At 38.6% G+C, this 19,975-nt stretch overlaps 1 protein-coding gene across 19 annotated transcripts in view; it reads right to left on the reverse strand.

Moving 5' to 3' along the window:
- ANK3 (ankyrin 3) overlaps positions 1-19,975 on the reverse strand; it is a 677,335-nt gene that overhangs the window by 25,034 nt on the left and 632,326 nt on the right. For 8 of the 19 annotated variants that reach the window (XM_032252635.1, XM_032252639.1, XM_032252638.1 and 5 more), the window contains 5 exons: positions 12,572-19,048; positions 10,528-10,602; positions 6,730-6,861; positions 5,669-5,812; positions 1,995-2,661 (listed from right to left, as the gene is read on the reverse strand). In XM_032252635.1, the coding sequence (XP_032108526.1) occupies positions 1,995-2,661; positions 5,669-5,812; positions 6,730-6,861; positions 10,528-10,602; positions 12,572-19,048 (7,495 nt within the window). Of the gene's footprint in view, positions 1-1,994; positions 2,662-5,668; positions 5,813-6,729; positions 6,862-10,527; positions 10,603-11,227; positions 19,049-19,975 lie in introns of all 19 variants that reach the window. The other 11 variants (XM_032252648.1, XM_032252646.1, XM_032252645.1 and 8 more) reach the window with 3 other exon arrangements.

Genomic DNA, 19,975 nt, shown 5'->3' on the forward strand with positions numbered 1-19,975 from the left:
CAGTATAGACTATTTTTCACTTTTTTGTAGCTTATGTATTATTTTTAGCATCTTTGCTTATTACCGCTACTAGGCAATAACTAATACAATGCTTTATATGTATAATATATACTTATGTGTATATGTGTATTCCTTTAAATCAGATTCTGATTATCTGTACTTATTGTTAACAGATATCCATTGCACACTCCATTCTCTCTGTGTAAGGATAAATAATCCAAGTATACTGTGAAGATCCTGTAATATATAGCTTTATGACTTTGGTTTAATTTTCTATTCCCCAGTCCACATTGCTTACCTAAGTTCTCCTACCCTACATATTCTGATAACAGGAGCAAAGTGGCTGGCATTTTCCTCCTTCTATGGAATCAGGGGATTCACTAGTGTTTTTTTCTATATAATTTACTGGCAGAACCTATATAAAATAAGGAATTTCAGCCTGTTTAATAATGAACATCTTTCCTATATCTACTCCCTGACATGTAACTATAAGTTGCATGACTAGATCTGAACATACACATCAAAATTAGTTCTGTTAGTCTTCTTTGGAACTGTCTCTTTTGTACATGGTAGATAGAATTCATTCATGCCTCCGATTTTCAAAACTAGTTTTGTAAACTCCCTCTTTGGGAATTTTTACTGACCAAGAAGTTTATTAATGACATGAAAATTAAAGTTTGGTTATGAAACAATATAAGTTCTCTTGTGTCCATCCAAAGTTTAGCTAGCTGTCACTGAAGTAAAATATATTTTAGTCTAATGTGTATGCAAATAAAAATAATACCTAGTGCTACTGAGAAATTACTATTTGTGTCAGTCATTTGGTAGACATGATACATCCTTTATTTTCTATCTATAAATCTGTTTAAGGAAGGTAGTAGTATTCTTACGTTTAAAGATAATCAGTGACATTCTTAGAGCACAGACATTCATCCAAAATCACAAAGCGCATACTTAATGGTGGTGGGATTTGAACCTATGCCTCAGATTCTACATTCTCACCTTTCTAGAGCAAGGCCAGTATAAGAATTAACCAGATTCATGACCAGGAAATTACTTTGGGTAAAGACAAATGTCTATCATGGCAACATTTGGTATACAAAACCATATACCTGTTTGAAAAACAAGACATGTAGAAAAATAGATGGTTATGTAAAATCAGTTTTTCCTAGTATGGTAGGAGAATGGATGACTTTTCTTTTTGCTTCTCTGCACTTTTTACATTAAGACATTTAAAAAATTGTGCATGGAAGAAAACCCACCAAAATGTTATTGGTAGGTGACAGGGTATATTGATTTGTTTAATCTGCATTTTAAGTGTTATAATGAGCATATTTATGTTTGCAGTTAGGAAAAAACAGAAATATTTACATTTCTAAACAACATGGACTTTCATTCATTATTATTCTTATTTTTTTGAGACGGAGTCTCACTCTGTCACCCAGGCTGGAGTGCAATGGTGTGATCTCAGCTCACTGCAACCTCCACCTTGTGGGTTCAAGCAATTCTTCTGTCTCAGCCTCCTGAGTAGCTGGGATTACAGCCACGTACCAGCACACCTGGCTAATTTTTGTATTTTTAGTAGAGACAGGGTTTCACCATGTTGGCCAGGCTGGTCTCGAACTCCTGGCCTCAGGTGATTGCCTACCTTACTCATTATTTTAAATGAACAATAATTATTGGCTATATTGAAAGAATCATACAAGTAATAAACTAGAAAAGAATAGTCTTCTAAAGTAAAGACAACATCTAAATCTTGGGCATGTATGTAAATTTTCTTGTATTTTATTTCAGCTTCTCAATAGTTTTGAGAATTTAATTTGAATTTAAATTCACTTTCCTTTCCAGATTAGCAGAATGAACTGACCTTTAAAGCAGGTTTTATTCCAGAACTAGAATGGTAATTTAGAAGTCACCGCTAAAAAGCACGTATTTAAGATAAACTCTGAACAAGTAACCTGTGTTTCACTTTCCTTTTCTTGAAACAGCCATACCTGTCATCCAGTCGATCTAGTAACCCACCAGTTACTCTTCGAGCTTGAGCAGGCAATTCTAGGTTTCCACTTGATGTCTCATTCTGCCAACCTGTAATTGAAGACATTTCCAGTTCTGCTTGCTGAACACGCTTAAGAATAGCCTGTACTTTTTCTTCTGTCATCTCCTCAGACTCTACTCCTTCTTCAAGTTGAATGTCCTCAAATAGAGATTTGAGTTTCTCTTCCGTCATCTCCTCATCAGGACCAGATTTTCCTTTCTCCTGCTGTGCAGAGCTTACTCCTAGTTTTCTAGGCTGTGCTGGTTTAACATCTTTTGGGGCCCCAGCCAAATTTCCGAGGTATTGAGGATACTCACTCAGACATACATCCTCCAACTGGCTCTCATCTACATCCACTGCTTCAGGCATTTCTGTTAAAGGCACTGAGTCTTCCAGTTTGCTGTCTTCTAAGGAAGTGTCTTCTGCAGTTACGACTGGAGGTCCATCTGTGGAATGCTCTATGTTCCCCTGGGAAGGCACTAGCCCATCACTCAGTCTACTGGGGGTTCTAAAGGGAGATTCTATGCTAGAGATATCACTAAAATAATCATCTTGCTGCAAAGGGGTAGGTGGTGTGTAGTGCAACCCTGTGGGGGTTTCCAGTTCCACTTGAAGGGAAGGATAACCTATGGAAGACAGTACATTTGGACTGACTGGAATGAATCAGAATACATGAAACAAAAACACATGGAATGACTAAAATTATATCAGACATGAAAATGTATGATGAATTACAGATTAATGTCGATAAATTTATCAGTTTAGTTCAATTAAATGTAACACAATGAAATTAAAAGCCTAGTGCAAACTCCAATAAAATAGAATACCAATTAAGATATCAATTGTTTCTATCAGTTTTGGCAGTTATGATACAATAACTTAAATATGCACACTAATCCAAAGTATGCAGACTAATCCAATATAAAGTTAGTTGTTATTATATGAGATACTTATTATCTTTCTATATTTAGCATGCAAAGTTCATACTGTGGTGGACTGAATACAGCAAGCCACAAGAAACCAATTTTTGTAATTATCTACAACTTATTTTAAGAACTGTACGTAGGAGCAATGCGACCTAGTCCTCCTTTCACACGAAATTTACAGCAAAGAAAAATGGATTTAATCTTTGGAAAGAAATAATAATTAGTTTTAGAGCAGTAGCACTGGGAAAATAAAATTTAAAAAGATGTTAAGAAAAAGATTTAAAAAACAGACCAAGTTTAAAAGACTCCGTGTAGTTTTTGGGTGTTGTACAAAAACAGATATGACCGAGATGAAAAGGTTGTGGTGTACATGAAGGTCTTGGTGAAGTTGGTGGTAGGGTCCACTCAGAACCACAAATCAAATAAAGAGAAATGATACACAACAGAGAGTAGGAAAACCATTTGCATGGAGCACTCTGAATATTCACAACAATGCTATGAAACACAGAGTTTATTAACCAGCCTACACAAAAGGAGATGGGGGAGCTAATCCCTCATTTTAAACATTGCTGTGTGGACTATGGAAGCATTTTTCTGCCTTAGCAGAGAGAAAAGTCAACAATGGTCTGGTCATGGTGAGGAAAGGAAGTTTCATAAAAGTTCAACGAGGAGGAGAGACAGGAAAAAAGCAACAAAGCACAGTTTCTGAATTGTTGGTCTACAAAATGAAAGTCTAATCTTTCCATCAGTCCAAGGTAAATACCAACTTAGCTGCTGTTATAAACTCAAGTTGCTAACTCAACGTTTTTCAGTTATGGTCATCTATAAACCAGACTCTTGAAAAGCTGGCTAAGATTAGCTGAGGTTTATAATCTGCCTAAGTGAAATTACTTCATATACACGTTTCTAAATTTCCCTAAGAAATTTTGAACAAGGAATATAAAAATATTAAGATACAGCAATAAAAAGCCCTTGTGACTGTATTTTAAGGAGATATTCCAATTTTAAAATGTTCAGATTAAATGAAGCTTTCAAGACCATCAACTACTTCTTTAATGTTCTGGTGATCTTTTTTATCAGTTACTTAAAAAATATTTTTCCCAGTAAATAATATTAGAAGAATGTATAAACTATAACTTATCAATAATTTAAAATTTGATATGATTATCTACATTTATCTAGTGCAAAAAACATTTGGTTACCAATACATGGACTTGCATATAAGACATAGCTCAAAGGGAGCATTTTCCCAAGGGTGTAAGGTATTTATAAACCTAAAAAGAACTGCTTTTTACTTCATTACCCATCGTGTTTGTTACATGGATAACAAGTATATTTTAAATTTTTTGTTGACTTAACCTTTTTTTTTTTTTTAAGAGACAGACTATGCTCAGCCAGACAAACTTTTTAATAAGCAGAAACTTTCTAAAAATTTTGAGATATTTTTCCACAAGTTAATTAGAAGTCAGTGACTCTTGTTAGTCTAACTTTGCCAGTTTAAAAATTGCAACAGTAGAAAAAGATTCTTAGTTCCTCTTCCTGCCTCCATACTATGATCAAATTTTCTACTCAAAATTCACTGTAGAGGCTGGCTGGGATGGCTCATGCTTATAATTCCAACACATTGAAAGACCGAAGTGGGTGAATCACTTGAGGTCAGGAGTTCGAGACCAGCCTGGCCAACACGGTGAAACCTTGTCTCTACTAAAAATATGAAAACTTAGCCGGTGTGGTGGTGCACACCTGTAGTCCCACCTACTCGGGAGGCTGAGACAGGAGAATGGCTTGAACCCAAGAGGCAGAGGTTGCAGTGAGCTGAGATCGTGCGATTGCATGCCAGCCTGGGTGACAGTGCAAGACTTTGTCTCAAAAACAAAACAAAAATTTATTGTAGGAATAAATTTTTATTTGTGAAGGTAAGACAGGACTACTTTGAAAAACATAGTATGATATTTATGTTCTTCTTAATACTTCAGTGAAAAGAAGCACCAATTTACATAATGAGGAAAAAGTGACAAGATTATTATATAAATTAAGCTAATGTGAAAGAGGAATCATTATTAGTAACATCTATGCTGGTTGAATTAGAAATCATGCTGCCTTTGATATACAATAGATCAAGTAGTTTTTCCAAAGAATAAATGGCAGCATATGAAGTTAAAATAATGCTAAACAACTAAAGCATTTATTTGTATGATACATCAGTCTTTTTCAGTGCACATTTAAATACTTGGTGCCACAACAGTAAATTGTCATTTTACCTTACAATTTGTATACTACATGCTGACAGTTTACTCAATACCTTGCTTATTTGATAAAAATGGCTCATTTGTTTTACCTATATATTAACAAAAGGAGTAACTAGTTTGGGGGGGTTAATATAAAAATTAAAAGTGACAAAAGCAATCCATTCTCTAGATATTTAACTTTCTCCCATTTGGTCATATGAAATATTAGAAATACCAACTCTTTCAGATACCTTATGCTTTCATACTTCCTGATTTAGATTGTATATAAACAGATATATACCAAGTTTGCTCTGCTATCAGAGTGTTTATTTGCAGACTGTGGCAGAGAAAATACTGTGAAAATGAGAAATTAAGTCAAGCAAATCACAGTTCAGTTGGTTTTAAGTGACTGCCTTGTCTGACTGCACTTTCAAATTTTATCAAATGATTGAATAAATATGAACACTAAATTCAATTACCATCAACAGGGTCATGGAAAACATTGTTCTCATCTGCAAAACTTCTGGTGCCTGAAATATTTCCATAATCAAATATTGGTCCTTCTAGCAGTGTCACTATATCTATTCGATTAATTTTTGTCAAGACCGCAGTTAAGGCATCAGCTGAAAAGGAGAAAAAAGGTTGAAAACCCAATTAAATTCTGTTCTTTCCATCAGCACAATATCTACACAAAGGCATGGCTTTTGCAACCCTCCTGACATTTTAGCTCCTTCTTACTCCATCTCTGCAATCTCCCCATCCAGAGGACTCAGAATGCTCGCTGCTACAGGGAAGATGTCAGAGTCTTAATCATCACTTTGTAAAGCTGTAGATCCGCTATAACAGAGCAGATGGGCCTTAAAATAGCTAGACTCCTTTTAGTTGTAAGGCGCTCTAATAAAACTAAATAGTTTCCTTTCCTCTTAGAATGTCAAAATAGGTCATCCTCATATTTGGTACTTAGCATTTTAATGGCTCTAAGGTCAAGTTGACATAGGCAAACCCACAATAACTTATTCCACATTGTTGTGGGTTGGCATTTGTGAAAATGCAGCACTACCACCCAGTCCCACCAGCCAACAGAACCAAACCCAACAAGAGTAGAGCCAACCAAGTTGAATAAAAGGATTTGCTCTCCTAATTTGATTCTGTCTTCTCTCTCTGCACATCCACCTCCGGCCATAGCGGTAACTTCAGAGTGTTTCTGATGACTGTGTTCCAGAAACTGATATAATAACTAAAATTATTTTTTGAGTCTTGATGGTCACAGAGAGAATGGCAGGCCAAATGCAAAAAAAAATTCCCTGCTACTTGCTTTCCAAAAAGCTTCTGAAGAATAGAAGTTTAAATTGTTAACACTAAATTACACAAGTATAACTTCAAAAGATTTACTATTACCTCATGATCACTCTTATTTTATTTTTCTACATTAAAGATTACAGAAAATTAGAACAATACTTGAATGAACCTAACAGTCAGCTTATCTAAAATATTACATATATGCAATTTTGAAAGTTAAAATAATATAATTTTGGCATACTTGTGGCATTTTTTCCGTCTCTGGTAACCCATTTTTTTAATAACATGAAGCTTTGAGAAATTAAAGAATTGGGGTTTTCCACACGTATTTGATTTATTTCATCCACTGAAAAATTCAGTTCCCTTGCCAGTTCTGTAGAAAAGAAAGAGAGTTACTAAGATTGCATATTCTACTTTTATCATACATTGTTCACAAAAGTAATGCTCAATTGTCACAAAAAGAAAAAGGAATTTTACAGTCAAGCTCAATTGTACAGCCTCGGGCATTAATCTTTATATACTTGGTTTCATAGCAAAGTGGTGACCATACACAGGCTGTGACTTAACTTTCCTTAGATAATGATTTATAATCAGACTTTTTTTAGAGATCTTATAAAGATTTTTGGACTTAGGCTGGGCACAGTGGCCCATATCTATAATCCCAGCACTTCAGGAGGCTGAGGCAGGTGGACTGCTTGTGCCCAGGAGTTTGAGACCAGCCTGGGAAACACGGCAAAACCCCCATCTACACACATACACAACAACAACAACAAAACCCCACAAAAATTAGCCAGGCACAGTGGCGCATGCCTTTGGTCCCAGCTACTCAGGAGGCTGAGTTGGATCACTTAAGCCCAGGAGGTAGGGGTTGCAGTGAGCTGAGACTGTGCCACTGCACTTCAGCCTGGGCAACAGAGTGAGACCCTGTCTCAAAAAAAAAAAAAAGAAAAAGAAAAGACTTTTGGAGTTTACAAAGAGGATATTGCATGATTCTTTTAATTCAGCCAAATTCTCTACAGTTTGAGAAAATTACAAGATAGGGGTATACAATTCATGTATATGGCACAAGAGATGCTGATAGGGTTTGTGCTAACCAACTTTCATGAAGTGTATCTTTTATTTACATAATAATCTACCTTTTATGCCTTGATAAACTCCACACAGGAGGTTATATGATGACTCCAGGCCAGATCATAATATATGATATGAAGCTACTTGATTAAAAATTAAAGGGAGGCAGCTTTCTGTCCATCTACTTGTATATAACATATATACTCGTATATTCAATCTTGTAAACTGTAGCATGTCTTTGAAAAGATACATAAGATCTCAGTATTGGTGGCTGCCTTAGAAGTCAGAGAAGGGAAGGAGACTTAGTTCCCACTGTATTTTTTTTTTGGTATATTAAAACAGTTTATCAAGTGTGTGTTACCTTAAATGATGACAAAAAGTAAGAAATGGGCAAAAATGATCCCATGGGAAAGGAACTGATCAAGACTCTATCCCCCTTACAAAATACTTTCATCAATTTTGTAAAATGCATTTGGAGGCTCAAAAAAATCCATTATCTTTTGACCAAGTGATTCACATTTAGAAATGTACCCTGACAATATATAAAGGTCGTATACAATGATTTATATACATGAATGTTCATTGAAAACAATTCACATGTTGAACAAAAGACTTAATTTAAGGCAGTGGCTTGCAAACAATTGTTTTGATAATTGGCCTACAGGTAAAAATACATTATATATCATGGTGTTTACATAAATAAAACAGATGTCCATGGAGCAAAATTTAGCCTTAATACACGTAATACACAGTACTTTTCTTTTATATAATATTCCATTTAAAAACAAAAACAAAGCATGAACTGATTTCATGACTCATCGAGGCAATGTGAATCACAGTTAGAAAACCACCATCGTAAGGTACATCTATTGGATTTTTTTTTATGCATTAAAACCAAGATCAGAAAATATTTAATTTTGTAGAAAACCACAGTTACAAATAAAAAAGCAGATTACATTATATGTATAACATTATAAAAAGTTCTTATTTTTTTAAAAAAGCACATAAGGTGTTAATAGTGCTTTCGAGGGACAGATGTAAATTTTGTTCTCTTAAATGCTTAATATTCTTAATAATTACCATTGAGCATGCAGTAATTCTAGTTAGAGAAGTTAACTATTTTAAGTTCTTCATCTCTGTATTTTAAGAGACAATACTCCTATTGCGCAACAGGACTTCGTGACAAAACTGTATCCATTGTCTAGAGACTTAATAAAGAGCAAAGACACTGACTTTGCTAAGAATTTTAGGTTTATGGCTTTTTGTCTGGCCATTATGCCACATCTCTAAAAATTTACTGACTGTATTTGCTTAAGGAAAATAATTTAACAGTTCTGAGCATATAATAATGCAAAACAAACATTTGCTCCAATATATTTTCAGATTACAATGTCCAATGTTAAAATATAAATATTAATTAGATATTAGTAAATATTTATACATAACAAATTACTGTTAACTCTCAACTGCCTACAAAACATTACTCAGACCACCTGTCTTTTCATAACTCCACTCAGCTCCTGGTCATGAGCAGTATACCTGAGAGCAGAGACTAGGTTGCTGAAGAGAGGAGGGTTTGATATGGGGTAGTGGTGGTGAGGGTGGATGGGGGCTGAGGGCTTTCCAAGGGAAAAAAAAGAGATGAAATTGCTTTCTATCATCTAGTTTCATATTCTCCCTTTAAACAGATATAACTGTATGGAATGTATGTTGCTAATGGTATGCAAGATGACTTTAAATGTGATGATAATGAATATTTATTACTTGGCCATGCATTAAAAAATATACTTAACCTATAAAACTTAAAATTTCTCAGGTTCATGTGAGGTAGGATTTTGAGGGTCCTGTTAAGCTCAAAATTGCAAATGTAGAATTGTTCAATTGATACAAAATCTCATCAACTTTTATTATTATTATTATTATTATTATTGAGATGGAATCTCACTCTGTCACCTAGGCTGGAATGCAGTGGTATGATCTCGGGTCACTGCAGCCTCCACCTCCTGGGTTCAAGAGATTCTCCTGCCTCTGCCTTCCAAGTACCTGGGATGGCAGGCAAGCGCCCACCATGCGTGGCTAATTTTTGTATTTTTAGTAGAGACAGGGTTTTACCATGTTGGGTATGCTGGTCCTGACCTCAAGTGATCTGCCTGCCTTGGCCTCCCACAGTGCTGGGATTTCAGGCATGAGCTACCATGCCTGGCCATCTTCATCTTTAATGAAACAAAATCAAATATTCCTTTTCTACACACTGATCATAGACAATTTCATTTATTTTATAGAATTCAACTTTTGTGAATTAAATATATTTACATATTTAAAATTTTTTAATTCAAAATTTGAAATGTCATTGTTTTCTTATTTACATAGATATTGCAAATAATCCTTTCCTCTTATCAAAATGATACAGGATTTTTCTTTTAAATAAATATTTGAACATAAAAGTGAGTTTACCTAAAGAAGAGTATCAGGCAAATAAACAAAGTTTTATGTGTATGTCATAAAAACTGTGAAGCGGACTTCACAGTGAATGACTGAAATTTGTGCAACCTAGTCATGGGTTAATTGAACCATTGCCCAGAAAGCTACTTTAAGGACATAAACCATGTGAAAAAATTTGGATTAATTAAAGGCCTTAGCTGTGTTTTTATTTTGTGCTACAAGATAAACTTGCCATTTGGTAAAAGGTTATCCTACACTACAGAATTGCCATTGTGAAGAAAATGCTTAAATTTAAGGTAAAATAAATTTCAACTTCTTAGTGCATATGCGTAGCAAAGGCGTTGGAAAAACACAGTATATAAGGTTCAATCAGTATTTATCTCTGGGTAGGTAAAATTATTGGTGATAAAAATGTTTTTTACTAGTTGCTTGTTTCTGTTTCTAAAATAAATATATTGAACTGCTTGTGAGTAAGACAAAGAAATGAAGAAGCTAATTGGTTTCACTCAGGAGTGTATACACTTACCTGTCCAACTAAGTCCCAGGTGGTCGGCTACTATTGCCATCCTGATATCTGTCCGTTCACATGGACTCTGTGGACCTACGATTTACAATTTCTTAATTAAAATAATCATCAAGAAAGATACGATACTGGAAAATTGCTTTTAGCAGTACGCAGATTTTACAGAGAGACTAATGCTAACACTGTACACTTAAATGTGTCCTAGTCACCTACATGAACACTTCTTTGCACATGGCTCATTTGCTTTTCACCTGCATCAGGCCAAATGTCAGACTACATGGATGCTCAATGTAATGGGATTGAACATGCTGACGAGCTGGCTAGTTTACAACATATTACAGAAGTGTCGTGTTGGTGAAAACACCATGATGGGATTTCAACATCTGTGCTTTAACTTTGACAGAATCATATCCATTAGCACATTAAAAAAAAAAAAGTTTGTTCATCTTGAATGACACCAATATCTTCAGCATGCTTCCCTAGCTGTCTACTGTGTAGTTTGATCAAAAGGCAGAAAGAAGAGTATATACGACAGCACATACAGATGACAATGACAGAATGAGAAACTACGGTTAAGTCACTCCACAGGCAATCACAACAGTTCATGCACTAGGGTCTACGAGTTGGAAAGTGTTTACAAACTATGCTCGTTCTCCAGGATGTGAGCAGAGTGCTCGAGAGACCTGACTGCCTTCATTCTCACCAGTCCTTCTACTGCTCCTTTTCTCACTGCCGGCCTTTTCACTCTTTGATTTTAAAGGTGCTGCCTCTGTTTTCTTATCTCTAGCAGACTTCGTTGTAACTGAAGGCTGGCCACCCCGGGAAGTCTCGGACAACGACGTGTTTCTTGAGGTACTTTCTTCCTCATCGGACAGCTCGGACTGCATCTTTTTGTCTTCTTCAGAGAGGCGGTCCACAAGCTTTAAGGTCTCACCACTAATTCCCTTAAAATATTCAATGGAATGTTTACATACTTCCTTGAGCTGACTTTTCCTAACTTTAACTGTGCTCGTGCTGGTGGTGGTGGTGGTGGTGGTGGTGGTGGAGGTGGAGGTGGAGGTGGTGGTGGCAGTGACACAGGTGGGTCTTACCTTTACTGGCAACTTGGATGGAAGCTGTTTGGCCTTGCCTTTCTCTGGCTGCCCTTGCTTTTGTGTGGCACATGCTTTTCTAACTGCGACTGTGTAATCCCTGTGTGTGTTTTTCACTGGAATTCTGGACTTTACGTCTACACAAGAAGTAGTAGTAAGGCCTTTGGTTTTCTCGGATTGACTAACCTGCTTCGTTTTACTTGCTCTAATGTTTGGCAAATGGTTCGGTGGGAAGGTATCTTTTGGTGAAGTGGCCTTTATGGGAAGTTTGGATTTTTGCCTAATGCCTATCAATTCCTTTGTTTTTTGCTGTTCTCCAAGAACTTTCTGCTTATCCCTTAGACAGTGTCCTTGTAGTACCCCTGTCTTTTTTCCTGATGAGACTTTCACTGGGTTATCTTTCTCTGTGGTACAAGTGGGTGCAGAATGTTCTGTCAGGGCTATATTACTTATCATGTTATCTGTCTGTATAGTGGAAGAATCCAAATTGTTGTTGTTATTAAAGTTATCTTTTTGAAAATCATGTTTTTCATGGGGCCTAACGCCCGTCTGGCTATTGGCTGTATTTGAAATCACTGTTATAGTTTCATTTTCTAATCCCTGACAACTGGTCATCACAGCTTCTATCTTATCTGTTATTTCTCCAGGGCCTTCTTTCTTCATGGTCATGGTGGATGCAGAAATTCCCATTTTTATAGGCGTGCGCAACTTGGGGTCAACTTTAGAGGTGTTAGTGGCTGCTGCTGATTTCTCCAGGGGGCCACTACTGGATGTGCCTTCCTGACACTCTCCGCTGGTCGGGCTGCTGGGGTCAGGTTCCACTGTAGGTGTCTCTACATTTCTCTCTAGATTGGTTTCTACAGTGGTGTCCCCTGACTGTGGCTGTGGTGTGGCAGTGACCATACTTTTATCCCCTTCCCCCTGGTCCCCTGACTTCCCTTCAGAAGTATGCTCACCAATCTGGAAAAATTGGAGCCTCTCTTCAACAAAATCCCTCTTGCTCATGTCAATTGCACCACTGCGAGTCATCTCAAACATTTTTCCTTCATGAAATGGGAAGGGGTTAGGCTCACTAGTTGGGGTACTTTCATCAGTTGGCGTTCTGGCTGGCGTTGTATCAGGGGTTGTTGCTGGAGAGCGGTCTTCTACAGCTAGCCCAAATGGCTTAGTTTCATCTTCCCGTGATTTACTGTCAAAAACTTCATCGTCCCCTCGGTTACTGGACCAAGGGTCAAAATCTAGACCTTTGGTAGCTACTGTTTTAAAAGGAGTGGCAAACTCTTCATCTACTTTGTAACTGAAGTAAGTATCAGGAAACACTGATCGGTCAGGATGTCTGCCTTCCAGTGTGAAGAACTGGGCCCCTGACTTCTGATCAGTCTTATCAGGAGTCTTTTCAGATGAAGAACTTTTAGAAGGTGGCTTGTCTTCATCTGGTCCCACCTTTCCTTCCTCCTCGATAACTTCAAGTTTACTTTGGCTAAAAGAGCGGTCAGCTGGCTTCAGAATGCCCTCTGTGTTCCATATATCTTTCTTAATTTCCAGGGCTTGACTAGGGAGTTTAGAATCGCTCTCTGTTAAGCCATCATCTTCATCTTGCAGGTCATAGCCATCCAGAGAGTCTATCTCTGTGGCATCCGTGTCATGAGAAAACTCCGCTGTGGTGGCAATGGAACACTCTGTGATGGACTGGTCATTGTTCCCATTCTGGGCAGTTTCATTCTGAGGTGAATCAAGGCCAAGGCCAAATTCGTTATCTTTTCCAGATCCGTTACTTTCCAGTTCTTTCTGGTTGGAAGCCTTTTCAGCAGAAGCTTTGGGTTTTTCTTTTTGTTCGTCATCCACTTCCTTTAACTTGAAGGTGTATTTTTTAACTGGGACTGGCTGATAAATAGATTCGTCATCGCTGGAATCACTGACGTCTGCCCCGGGAGGAACTGGTGAAGGTGGCTGTACTCTAATGACAGGTTCAGCCAGCTGGTACTTGTCATGCTCATCTTGCAGATTGACTTCAATCATGTCAACCTCTTTTTCTGGGAGATAATGATGCTTCTTATCTGACTCAATCTGGTCTGCATCCAGTGGTGGAGGAGGGGGAAATTCAATATAGGCAACTCTGTTACTTTTGGGTCTTTGGTTAGAGTCTTTGCTCACGTCATTAGGCATTTCACGCTCGACTGCTATCTCCTCCACTGTAGCCTGCTTTAGGGAGGCTGACTTGGCCTGTTCCTCCTCCTCTGACTCCTCAGAAACCTCGGGAATTGGGCTGGGTTTGCCTGGTATATAAGCTATGAGCGAGTCAGGTGTCTTAGATGTAAATTCATAACTCACTTCCTCTGAACTGGGTGTTTCTGGGGTTAAAGGGCTTTTCCCAGAGCTGTCTAGAAAGGATACTTGCTCTAGAGTATCATCTTCTGGGCTACCTTGGGGAGAAGGAGGTTGCTTTTGCTGTCTGGTTGTATAAAAGGTCCCCCTGGTTTCTTGTACTGTCTTACATTCCTGACTTATGATTTTTTTTACACTTCCTTGTTGTATCTCCTTTTCATATTGCTTCCCCACTTGTACAAAACTGACATAAACGGGTAAAGTTTTTATCTCTTTCCCTCCCTCTGTCTGGGCTAGTGGTGCGAGTTTTTCCAATCCGTCAATGGGACTATGGTCGAATACATCACTAGAGGGAGATTCCCTTCCTGGGCTAAACTCTAAAGAATCAGGAGATTTGGTGGGCGAGGTTTCAGTTTCCTCGAGAGGTGGGCATAAACCTACATAACTCTGGTGTTTGGAAACTTTGCTGATTTCTGAATAGGTAACTTTTTCATCCTCTATAGAATTAAAGTGCTGTGTCTCAACTGTCTCTTTACTCATGCTTGACTGGGACAACTTTTGTGATAGTTCATGTTTTGGAAATGCCGACTGTTCACAGAAACCATCGGGAATATTAGAAGACAGCATTCTCCTCTCATCAGCAACTCTGACGGGAATGTGTGACACTGCTGAGCTCTCGCTCCTCCTGCAAGGCTGATCAAGCAATCCAGCTGGATGGTCCCCTTCTTTCACAACATATTCCCTATATAAGACTTTTTTGGAGGGAGATTTTACAGTCATTTCTTTAATTTCTGAGAGAGAGCCATTTGTTAACAATCTGTGTTCTCTCTCAGTCACAGACATAAATTCATTCTTTTCATCAACACTTTTACTCTCAGGGTGACCAATGTGATTTTCTCTTACATCATGAACAAGTACATGTGAAAGTTTTTCTTTCTGAGACTTATTGTTAGTGGCTCCCGAACTCTCCCATGTTCTAAAGACCTTTTTGTCCCATGGTCCCCTAGTTGCTAAATCTGAGGTTATATGACATGCCAAGTCTTTAGCCTGCTGCTCAGAAAAAGAGTCAGGCATTGCTTTACTTGACATTTCAGTTCTCTGTTTTTTCACATTATCAGAGCCAGAATCATTTACAACAATTTCGTTGCTCTGGGCATGCTCATCTTTGGCTTTTAATACCATGAAATCTTTTTGCACAGATACACTTTCATCTGGGAGGTCTATGGCCTTCTGCTGTTTTTCTCTAGCAAAAACTTGGTAGACGGGTAGCTTGCTCTCCTGTATTTTTTTAACTGGGATTCTGGACTGGCCATCTGACTTTCTGTCTTCTTGAGACATGTCTTTACTTTTTGCATGTGCGCCTTGTTCAAATTTTAATCTAATGGAACTGAGTTTAGATTGTTTGAGCTGGAATCCAGACTGGGGCCCATCTGGTGCTTTGCTCTGTGAAATACTTCCTTTGGCTTCCACTGTGGACTTGCTGTCCTCAGTCTGTTGGGAGAGAGCCGTCTTCTCTGGGCTGCTGGGCAGACTGGATGCCTTCTCCTCGGCCTTGGGGAAGCCTTGTCCATCAGGGCCATGCTGTCTTGCCTTAACCCATTCATCACTGGATGCCAGCAGTTCTGTCAGCAGTACTTTCTCAGGGCTGCTACTGGTAGAGCTTTGAGAAGAATATTCTTTGCCATTTTTAGGGCGTGCCTTTTTCTCTGGGGATTGCAGTTCATCATTTAGCTTTTCAGTTTTGTCACGAAAAAACTGTGACACTTCAGTCAGTTTTTCTTCTGCCTCCTTCACAGTCCTGTCCACCCTATCTTCATATATCAACTTCTCTCTACCTCTGTCTAATCTGTCCTCAGTAAAGCGCATCCACATGGCATGTTTTGGACTACTAACATTGCCAGAATAGTGCAACACTGTGACTTTATCAAAATGCTCATCTTTAGACACTTTACCTACACCATTTTCAGAAACATCTTTATAGATTTTGGAGAGAATTTCTTTTTTGGGGGCAGTGGCTACTTTTTCTCTGGACCGCTTATCAGACCCCTGTAACTCTGAGCTAGGGGGTCCTGCATGGTCTGTAACCGACTCCTCAGTATCAGAATGAGACACATCTAGCTTCTCTGACAGAAGCATTTTCTCAGCAAACCTGTAAGACTCCCCTCTTAGTTCTGACAACTCATCGTCATGGTATTCTATTGAGTGTTGACTCAAAAGCTTCAATGTTTTATAAGAGTCATCAGATATGAGCTGAGCAGAACTAGGGCGGCTATCTTCTTCTTGGGACACAGGAGTGTTTACCCTGGAAGACTCCAGATAAGAAGGCAATGACTCTTCAGCAGTAAGTTCTTCTTCTTCTTGCTGACCCTGTTCCTCTGAACAAGGAAAAGCATCGTGTTTTTCTGGCAGAAAATCTTTTAGGTTAATATCTCCCCGGGATAAGTCTTTCTGATATACATACATTTCTTTTTCTGGATGCTTTTTGGTTTCTCTAATAATGACTTCAGTGGGCTCAGCTTGGTTACCTTTTTCGATGTGGACTTCTATTATACGCTCCAGTTTGGGTTTCATTTGGTTGTCCTTCTCTGCATGCTGGGCTGAGGTTTCAGCAGCAGACTTGTGAACGTCTGGAGACACTGCCGACTTATGTTCAAACAGACCTGCCAGCTCTTTGGAAGGATCCCGCCCGGACTGAAAGGCCTTCATGATGTCATGGACTGACATGGTTTCTTCAATTCTTTCAGATGTACCTTCACCGCCTGGTGGAGAATGATAAACCATTCTGGTGGTTGTGGTTATGTGAGTCTCTTCTTTAACACGCATGCCTTTGCTTAAGGCCCGATTGTGGTCGTCTTCTTCGCCACTGGCTTTCATTTGAAATGCTTTAACTTTTTCTTTAATACTAGAGGTGGTGGGCTTTGGTTCCAATTCCATAAATGTGGGTGAAGGTTTAGGTGACACAGGCTCCTCTGGTTGGGTCTGGGGAACATCCCCAGCTGAGGGCTCATAGCTCCGGATGACGTGAACCACTTCAGTTCTTGTTTCTGTAATGACAGGAGGGATGGGAACTTCATGAAAAAGTGGTTTGGGACCCGTGCTTTCAGCGCTTTGCGGGGCTGAAGGTGTCTTTTCACTTCTTGTTTCAAAGCCACTGTCAGACAAGGGACTTTTATCTTGGTCATGTTGAGAAAAGTCATCGGGAGACTCTAAAATAGTATCTGTTCCAAAAAAGGAATCGGCCATTTTACACAATTCTTTCTCAGAGGTGGAGGGCCTCATGGAGGCTGGAGGCATTTTGAGTTTGTGTTCCTGCAATGCAATTGCTGGTTTTAAGACTCTTTTCTGTCTCTCCTCACCATCCTTCTTTGCATCCTCAAACTTGTATTTTAAGTTTGTCAGTGAACTACTCCCAATGTCATTTGTTAGGTAATCAATAACTTTGGTCAAGTTATAATCCTTTTCGGAGGCGGCCTTTGCTTTTACTTGCACCCTCTCCGGCAGAGGTGGAGAATGGCTGGCGGCAGCCTGCTGTCTCGCTTCTCGGATTTCTTCAGAACTAAATTCTGTCCAGTCATCTTCGGGAGAGTGTCCTTTGTCACTCTTTGGTGATTTGGGTGATCCTTTACTATCTACACACACATCCTTTTTAAGGATTTCACTAACTTTCACTAAGTCTTCCTTTACTTTCTCAACAATTTTGAAAGGTTCTTCATCATCAATTCTCCCTTCTTTTGGGAGTTCCGGTTGGAATGGCTTCTCCTCAGGCACATCTGTCTGTAGGATTGCGGTCATCCGCATTAGGTCCTCTTTCATTTCGGCCACGTCTTTTAGTATTTCCTGACTGGAAGATAAAGAAGATGGTGTAGACAACTTAAGGGCAGAGGGTGCAAGGAACAAAGATGATTTAACTGGAGATGAAGTTCGACTGAAATGAGGCTGAGGACGTGTCTCCGTAGTCAATGTTTTAATGGGTGACAGCAAGGCTGCTGCTGATTTTGTAAATGAATTAGAGTCTGGAAGTTTCTTTAATGCTGGTTCTGGCAAAACATTGACTACAGAGTATACTGGCACTGTTATAATTGATGAAGTTACAGATGAGGTAGTTGCAGAGATTGACGACCCAAGGGATGTGTAGAGTGCACTTGCGGAAGGAGTTCTTAAAGACTGAAAAGCTGATGGTGCTGCAGAAACGTAAGACCTGAGTGGGGAAAATGGCATTGCAGTCGTGGTAGAAAACACTTTCTCAACTGTGTCAGCGGCTGCATTGACCACAGAGCTCACAGAGTTTGTAGCTGTAGAAATTTTTTCCTGTAACGTGGCAGTGGCTTTGCATCCGTTAATTAAAGTTGAAGATGATGGATATTTTAGGGGGGAAATAGATCCATTGACTAGTGCTACCTCTGCATGTCCAGGCATCTGCTTCACAGGTGATGAGAGGGAAGACGCCATTGTAACTTTGGCTGATGAAATGGCATCAACTGCTGATTTAACTGGAGACACCACTGACTTTAAAGGTGAGGATATTAGCGGTGCTGCTGATGTAATAATTGACTTAAATGGCAAACTTGAGGAATACATATTAATGTTTGATTTGGGGGAGGCAGGGGGTGTCATAGTAATTGATGACCTCTCCAAAAGAGACCCTGCTGTAGTCACTGGAGAGGTTCGAGAGGAAAACGTAGAATTGGATGCCAGCCCTTTTAAGGGCGTAGCTTCCGTGACTGCGGGAGCTCTAGCCAGGGTACCAGAGGAAACTTGGATATTGTATGGAGATTGTGACACCACAGTTTTTATCGGCGAAGAAATTGTCCGAAAGGATCTAATTGGAGATGCCACGTCACTAATGGATTTAACTGAAGATGTAGTTGATGCGCCTAATGTGGATTTGATTGGAGAAGGAGTCGAAACAGACCATATTGATTTTAACGGAGAAGCTGATGGCGTATTAGAGGAAGAACTTGATAAGGAAGTGAAGCCTGACTTGGCTGGCCCGGGCACTGTAATCGGAGCTGTTGTCCAGGACTGGTATGGTCTTGTAGAAAAGAATGGCTTGTATGAGTAAGTGGTGGGGAGGGATCTTGTTGCTCCTGTACTCCGTTCAACTGTTTCTTAAATTTTAAAATGAAATCAAACACAAAAATCAACAAAAATGGTTGAGAAACAGAGAGACCAGAGAAAAAAATTGGTCAGTAAACTTTGAAATATTACAAAAGCAAGTACAATTGTTTGCATGATTTAGAATGGAAGAGGCAAAAGGAACAATTAAGAGGAAAAATAAATTTCTACAGACATAACTAATCCGGTTAAGAAAAAAACAACTAACTAAATAAAAAACAGAGTAATGTGAAATGAAAAGCACATTGCAACTGAAGAGGCAAACAATGAAAAACAGAAAACGTAAGGAAAGAATTAATGATGAGAAAAATAACCACAATGGAAAACTGTTCCCTACTTCCTATTGACTTTCTTATGTGTTGGTTTTGAAATATCAGTAGCCGTTCTATTTTGCCTGTATAGGTACATGTTTGTTTCGTGCAACCATACAACTTTCATTTTAGTAATTTCTAATGTCCTCTCTCTCCTTTAGCCTTTCCATAAAGCAGATTGCACCTACTTAGAACCATTTCAATATATGTAGCTGTACATTAAATATCTAAAACTTTTTTCAAAAACCACTCAAGCCTATTTCATGCAGGATCCAAAATAAGTTTTAAGTGACAGGCGACTGCTGTGCAAACTGTGAAGCCACTGGATTTTAAATCTGTCTCTCCCATGCACAGTTCGGTTATGCTTTACACCCATAAAAAGCCAATAAGAGCAAGAAGTTTTCTGAGTCAGAATTTTAAACAAAAAAACAAAGAAAAGGAATGTTTGCATTTATCTTTTCCATGCAGTATATTCCTTTTGATGAGGGGGAAAGAAAACGTAGTATGGAATGACTTTAAAATGCACATGTACATACACACACACAAAGGAAAAAAAAACAAAATATGGTTCATGGTTACCATAAGCAAGCAAAGCAACTGAAAACATTT

This window comes from Sapajus apella, unplaced genomic scaffold (genome assembly GCF_009761245.1).
Source record: "Sapajus apella isolate SASKATOON/1434 unplaced genomic scaffold, GSC_monkey_1.0 scaffold78, whole genome shotgun sequence".
NCBI lineage: Eukaryota > Metazoa > Chordata > Mammalia > Primates > Cebidae > Sapajus > Sapajus apella.